A 7,325-nucleotide genomic window follows, 5' to 3' on the forward strand; every position below is an offset into this window, starting at 1 on the left:
GTGAGAGAGTCACCCCAATGGATGAGCCTTCTGCTCAGTGGAGAAAACTCCCTGCTCTGGGCCCCTCTCCCTTCTCTCCCCTTTCCTCTGGCTTTTCATTCCTTCCTGCTTTCCCTGTCCTCGGTCTCTCCCCCTTTCCGTAGCTTCTAAGCCCAGTCACCCATGTCTCCAGCCCATATCTGACAGCTGAGCTAGAACATGTCTTAAGAGACGCCAGTTCTTGATTTAAAGATGCCAAGTGACGGAGAAGCCACCGTCGGCCTAGGCTGGCTCTTCTAAGGGTTAATTCCTGTGCCCGTGAAAAATTTGCACCTTATTTCTAGTCTGAACATGTCGTAACCGCGTCCGCAGGTTCGACTGATCGCGGCTCCCACTGGCCGCGGTTCACCGCTCCAGGCCAATGGGGGCTGCAGGAAGCGGCGTGGGAGGAGGGATGTGCTGGCCGTCACTTCCCGCTGCCCCCATTGGCCTGGAGCGGCGAACCACGGCCAGTGGGAGCCGTGATCGGCCGAACCTGCCTACGCGGCAGGTAAACAAACTGGCCCGGCCCGCCAGGGTGCTTACCCTGGCGCGCCACGTGCCAAAGATTGCCGATCCCTGTTGTAGACCATGATCAAGTCACCTCGTAAGCTCTGAGATATTATGGTCTCCCCATCTTCGAAAGGCGAACGAGATGGGAGGGGGGTGGAAATGTTGACTTTTCGGGGAAACAATTTTTTTTCACCTCTTAGCAACCCAAATGAGAATGTTTTCTGCTGAAAAATACCCAATTGGTGGTTGCTGAAAAGTATTTTTTGCCTTCCTTGGCTCTATTTCATTCATTCTTTGGCTCTGTTTCATTCACTCATTCTTTATTTGGCTCTCTCTATTTCGTTTTCTTTCCATCTTTCACCCTATCTATCTTTTGCCTCCATTTAAGTCCCTCTTTGCTCTGTTTCATTCATTTGTTCATTGGCTTTTTATTCAATTTTTCTTTGTACTTCATGCCCTCATTCTTTGGCTCCTTCCCGCTAGTCCATTTTTACTTTTGTTCCATTCTTTTGTTCTATTTTATTTATATTTGGTTTTGCTTCTTTCTTTCCTAGGCTCTATTTCATTCCTTCTGTGCTCTGTTTCCTTCTTTATTTCCTTCTAGTCTTTCTTTGATCTATTTCATTCATTCACTCTGTTTTATCCCTTCCTTCCTTCCTTGATTTTATTTAATTTATTATTTTTTGGCTTTGTAGTCAATTTTTCTGCGGCTCTACCTCTTTCTTTCTTTCTTTCTTTCTTTCTTTCTTTCTTTCTTTCTTTCTTTCTTTCTTTCCTCGCCTCTATTCAATTCATGCTTCATTTCTTTAGTTCTGTTTTATTCTGTCTTCCTTTGGCCCTGTTTCATTCTTTCTTTGCTCTGTTTCATCCATTCATTCATTCTCTCTCCCCCTCTCTCTCCCCTCCCCCAGTCCCACCTTGTCGAAGTTTCTCTGCTTCTTGTCCAGGGCAGCTGCGGCAGCATTTGACCGCTCCACATCCACCATCAAGTCCTCGATCTCATTCTGCAGCCGGTGCTTGGTCTTCTCCAGCGACGAGCACTTGGCGTTCACGGCCTCCACAGCCTCCTCCGCCTCCTGCAGCCGCTGCGCCAGCTTCTTCCTGCCACCGGGGGGGCGACAGACACCATTGGTCACCAAAGAGCGACCTGGGCTCTTCCCCACCTCCCTCAGCCTTGGAGTTACAGGGGGTTCCCGGCAGAAAAATGCCTGTGACACCGGCCTGATGGTCTGGACCATTCTAGACAAGTTCCCCGTAGAAAATTACCAAGACACTGGATTGACACGTGGGATTCTTATATTCTAGACTGCTCTAGACCATTGTAGACAATCTTCCAGCTGTACATGACCAAGACACTGACGGGATGAATGGGAACCTTATGTTCTAGACCCTTCAAGACAAAAGGAGTTTCTGGTCCGTGGTGGGGAATAGAGAGAGACACACACACCTTCACTTCAGGACAAGATGGAAGGAAATAGGAGAGATGGTGGGAATGTCGAACCAAGCATAAGAGAGGATTAAAGGAAAGGAAAGGAAAGAAAAGGGGAGGGAAGGGAAGGGAAGGAAAGGATGAACAGGAAGAACAAACAATTAGGAAGGAAGAATGAACAGAAAGAAACGACAAGAAAAAAGAAAGAACAAGAAGATGAAAGGAAAAAAGAAAAAGAATGAGACAAACAATAAAAAAGGAAAAAAGAAAAAACAGAAGGAATGCAAGAAGGAACAAAAGAACAAAAAAGGATGAAAGGAAAAAAGAACAGGCGGACGAAAGAACAAACAAATGAAAAGCCAAGAGAAAGAAAGGAAGCAAGAGAGATGGGAAGATAGAACAAACAAAACAAGAAATGAAAGAACAACAGAAAGAAAGAAAAAATGACAAAACAAACAAGAGAATGAATGTGAAAAAAAAAATGAATGAGAGAAACAAGAGGAGCGGATGAAAGAAAAAAGCACAAAAGAATAAGAGAACAAGGGAACAAAAAGAAAATAGGAGGGATTGAATGAGAGGGTGAAAGCAAACAGGAGTGGAAGAACGGGGGAATGGAAGGGTTCTAGACCGCTCTAGACAAGTCCCCAGGAGAAAACATCCAAAACACTGGCCTGCCACATGGGATCCTCATGTTCCAGATGGCTCTAGAGCATTCTAGACAAGTTCCCAGGACCGGGGGAAGGCAGGGAGGGAGACGGCGATAGGGAAAGCCGCCTGGCACTCACTTGGCCTCCTCCAGCTCCTCTGTCCTCTGGATGGCGTCCGTCTCATACTTGGTTCTCCACTGCGCCACCTCGGAGTTGGCCTTGGAGAGCGAGCGCTGCAGCTCGGCCTTCGCCTCCGTCTCCTCCTCGTACTGCTCCCGCAGCAGGTCGCAGTCATGCCGGGCTGACTGCAGCGCGTGGGCCAGGGCGTTCTTCGCCTGGGCGGGGGGGACAAAGAGCTCTGCCAGTGCCCCTCACTCCCGACCCGCAGCCCCCTGCTAGCCCAGCCCTGCCCCCCCCAGCTCTGCCAGTGCCCCTCACTCCCGACCCGCAGCCCCCTGCCCGTCCAGCCCTGCCCCCCCCAGCTCTGCCGGTGCCCCTCACTCCCGACCCGCAGCCCCCTGCTAGCCCAGCCCTTGCCTTGGCCTCTTCCTCCAGTTGTCTCTTGAGATCTTCCAGCTGCTGGGTGTATGTCAGCTTCCCCCGTGTCAGCTGGTTGACCAGCGCATCCTTCTCGTCCAGCTGCCTGGCCAGCTCGCCTGGGCGCAGGGCAGAAAGGGAGAATAGGGAACCATCCTCCGTGGGGACCCCGCACCCCTCACCCCAGTGCACGAGGACCGTGAGGGGGGCTCCCAGAGGTGCGGGGGGAGGATCCCTCATATGGAGTGCAGGGGGTTGGGAGAGAGCTCTTGGGGGGTCCCCCAGGGAGGGGCAGAGGGCGGGGAGGAGGGTTAGAGGGCTCAGGGGCTCGTACATGGCGTGTGGGGTGCAGGGGGGAGGAAGGGGACATGGGGGGCGAGGAAGGGGCTCCCAGAGGGCACATCCCTCATGGGGTGGTCAGGAGGATGCAGCAAGACTCTCAGAGGCGGGTGGGGGAGTCCCAGGGGCATAGGGGGCAGGGAGGGGGGTCCCAAGTTTGCAGGGGATACCAGTGGTGCAGGGTTCCAGGGGTGTAGGGCGATGGGGGGGGTCCCAGGGGTGTAGGGTGATGGGGGGTCCCAGGGGGCAGGGCGATGGGGGGTCCCAGGGTGGAGAGCGATGGGGGGTCCCAGGGGTGAAGGGCGATGCGGGGTCCCCACTCACCGTTCTCAGCCTGGAGCTTGGCACGCTGGGTGGTGAGGTCGTTCACCATGCGCTGTGCCTCCTCGGACTTGGTCCTGTGTTCGTGCATCTGGTCCTCCACCGTCCGGCACAGCTTCTCCAGGTTGGCCTGGGGAAGGGGAGACGTTGGGGCGGCGAAGGGAAGGAAGAGGGGAAGAAACCAACGGGAGAATGAAGGAGCGACAGGAAAAGGAGACCCCGAAAAACCAGGAGGGCGGCAGAAAGAGAGGCACCTCCCCCTGCCCACTAGCTTCGGCCCCACCTCCCTGCCTTTGTCTGGCCCTCATGAGCACCGGTTCTAAGTAGGAGGAAGTGGCTCCTCCCTCACTGATGCTGCCCTCACAGCTATGATCGGCCCCTCCATCCTTAGCCCCTCCAACTACCCATGGCCCCTCCCCTCCATCGGCTGCCCCCGGGGCACCTTGGCTTTGAGCAGCTGCTCCAAGTTGGAGCTGACATCATCCAGCTCCAGCTTGAGCTCGCTCTTCTCCTTCTCCAGCTTCTGCTTGACGCGCTGCAGGTTGTCGATCTGCTCGCCCAGCTCGGCCACCGAGTCGGCGTGTTTCTTGCGCAGGGTGGCGGCCGTGGCCTCGTGCTGCAGCGTGGCCTCCTCCAGGTCCCGCCGCATCTTCTGGAACTCCGCCTCCCGCTTCTTGTTCATCTCGATCTGCACCGAGGTGGCGCCGCCCGCCTCCTCCAGCCGCTCGCTGATCTCCTCCAGCTCCCGCGACAGGTCCGAGCGCAGCTTCTCCACCTTGGCCCGGGCCGTGCGCTCTGCCTCCAGCTCCTCCTCCAGCTCCTCGATGCGCGCCTGCAGCCGGAGAGAGACCCACGGGCTTAGACAGGCCTAGAACATCTCACATGCTAGAGCAGACAGGAACACGTGGGACAGAGGAGCAAAGGTCCTCAGCCAAATCTGGAACGTGACATATGCTAGATACGATAGAAAAGTTCTAGGAACAAAGGTCATTAGCCAGATCTCACACACCCAGTTTCACATACAGCATGTAGACATCCTAGGTCATGGGAAAGAATGCTTTGGGTTCCAGAAGTAAAGTGCCTGAACTGGGTCTACAACACGCAGCTCCAAAGGACAGAATGTAGATGTTCTAGATCAGGGAAAGCATGGGGAGTCTAGAAGCAAGTGGCCTTAGCAGCATCTAGAGCGCCCAATGTTGAAAATGACTGGTGGACATTCTAGAACTGGGAAGGAATAGTACGGGTTCTGGAGATTCCCTGTTCAATCAGGAGAGAGCTCAGATAACCCATTTCTTTAAACAGATCTAGACCCCACAGCGCCAAATAAAACATGTAGGCATTCTAGATCATTATAAAAGTAGTCTAAGTTCTAGAAGCAAAGGACCATAGGCTCAGACCAATATGAGATCTTCTCCCTTTTGGGGCATACTGTTCTACAGCAGAGAGGAAGAGAATTTTCCTGAGAGACAAAAGAGGGGACCCTCAATGTCTCTATTGGTTCTAGACTTTCGATGGAGGAGAGCTCCTCCTTCCTAATTCTCGACCGGAGAGAAAGGGGGGGAGGGATTGTGGAGACACCCCCAAGCAACACAGAGTAAAGTCTGGAGAGGCGATGAGCACCGAGATCATCCTGCTACCAGCCCAGCTAGGTGGGGAGCATTTCTGTACCCCAACTCTGGTGATGTACAAGCCAGCCTGCCTCACCTGAAGCTCTTTGAGCTTTTTCTGGAGCTGGGCAGCTATCAGTTGCTCATCCTCGATCCGGGCATTCAGTGCGCTGAGCTCAAAGTCTTTCCTGAAGGAGACAGAAAACAAGTTCTCTCTCTGGCTCTGTGAGGGGAGTGGGGTCTAGTGGTTAGCGTGGGAGATTGGGAGCCAGGACTCCTGGATTCTACCCCTGGCTCTGGGAGGGAGTGGGGTCTAGGGGTTAGAGCAAAGAGGGGCTGGGAGTCAGGACTCCTGGTTGGCGACACAAGGAGGCCCCTACTTTTTCAGCTTCTCGTCCAGCTGCTGCTTGTCATTCTCCAGGTCCATGATGCTCTCCTGGGCCAGTTTCAAATCCCCTTCTAGCTTCCTCTTGGCCCGTTCTAGGTCCATGCGGATCTTCTTCTCCTGCTCCAGGGAACCCTCCAACTGAGAGAGAAAGAAAATGAACCCAGGAACCCGGGGTCCGCTCAACAGGATGTTTTTAGTGGGAAACCCCCCAGTGATGGATCACCCTCCATCGGAGACACTCTGCTCTGTGATCCCCCCGACACCCTCCCTGGACCCCCACTTGGACCCCTCAGAGATAACCTCTCCAGACGCAAATCCCCCAGAGTCTAAGGAGTCACCAAACGGGGAGGAAGTAATAACCTATCAGTAATGCCATCTAGCCCCTTAGCCCCATCCCCAGGCTGCTGGTACTCACGTCGTCCACCTGCTGCTCCAGCTTGACCTTGGCTTTGGTCAAGGTGTTGACCTTGTCCTCCTCGGCCTGCAGGTCGTCCAGCGCTTGCTGATGGGCCTCCTGCAGGGCCTTCTTCTCCTTGGTCAGCTTGGCTATTATCTCATCCAGCCCGGCCATCTCCTCTGTCAGGTTCTTCACCTGCAAGTAGATAAATCAGGTGGGTTTAGATATTGGGTGGCCCAATGGGCAAAGCTCAGTGTTGGAGATTAGTGGCTTCATGGCAGGGCAGAGGATTGAGGCCACTTAACTCAAAACAGCAATCCTTGAACCCACTTGACCAACCCAACGCAATCATCCCTCAGGCCACTGAACCAACCCAACCATCCTTGATGACACTCAACCCAACCCAAACATCCCACAGGCCACTCAATCCAACCCAGCCAGTCTTGAGAACGCTCAGTCTAACCAGGTCTCAGGCCACGAAATCCAACCCAACCCAACCAACCTTGTGGCCACTCGCCTCAATCCAACTAGCCTTGATACCACTCAACCGCAATAGTCTAGAAGCCACTTATCGCAAGTCAAACTCCCGTCTCTGTCCTCACCTTGTTCTCCGTCGCGTGTTTCTCCTTCTCCACCTTGGCCAGGGTCAGCTCCAGGTCGTCAATGTCCTTCTTGAGCTCCGAGCACTCGTCCTCCAGCTTCCTCTTCTTGGCCGTCAGCTCAGCATTCATCTCCTCCTCGTCCTCCAGCCGCTCTGTCTGCTCCTTCACCTTGGCCTCCAGCTGGATCTTGTTCTTGATCAGCTGGTCGCAGCGCTCCTCGGCATCTGCAAGATTGTCTTGCTCCTGAAAGGAAAGAAGAAAAAGATGGAGAGAATGAAGGAAAGAAAGAGTGTGATAGGTTCATAGGTGAAGCATGGGGTTCAAGGATAGGGGAATCCCTTCTTCTAAGCCTACAGGGCAGGAGTTGGAGCTCCTCCATGGGTGTCAGGAGGATTCAAATGGGGGGATCTCCATCATTCATGGCCCAACCCAACCTCACTGACCACGGGGCCCAGAGGGGTCAAGAGGGGGGAACACTTCCATCACTCACAGCCTGCACTTGCAGCTGGAGGTCGTTCTTCTCCTGC

The 7,325-nt window shown here is 53.9% G+C and overlaps 1 protein-coding gene across 1 annotated transcript; it reads right to left on the reverse strand.

The window, feature by feature from the left end:
- Positions 1-1,388: 1,388 nt before the first annotated feature.
- On the reverse strand, positions 1,389-7,319 carry LOC112124112 (myosin-7-like). Its single transcript, XM_026647021.1, has 10 exons — positions 7,289-7,319; positions 6,799-7,041; positions 6,215-6,391; positions 5,792-5,937; positions 5,509-5,599; positions 4,247-4,636; positions 3,808-3,934; positions 3,145-3,263; positions 2,746-2,942; positions 1,389-1,632 (listed from the first exon to the last, which is right to left on the reverse strand). The coding sequence occupies exons 2-10, from the start codon at positions 6,925-6,927 to the stop codon at positions 1,404-1,406; spliced, it is 1,605 nt and encodes a 534-aa protein (XP_026502806.1). The 5' UTR covers positions 6,928-7,041; positions 7,289-7,319; the 3' UTR covers positions 1,389-1,403.
- Positions 7,320-7,325: the final 6 nt, after the last annotated feature.

This window comes from Terrapene carolina, unplaced genomic scaffold (assembly GCF_002925995.2).
Source record: "Terrapene carolina triunguis isolate 2854851 unplaced genomic scaffold, T_m_triunguis-2.0 Scaffold50732, whole genome shotgun sequence".
In the NCBI taxonomy this organism is placed as follows: domain Eukaryota; kingdom Metazoa; phylum Chordata; order Testudines; family Emydidae; genus Terrapene; species Terrapene triunguis.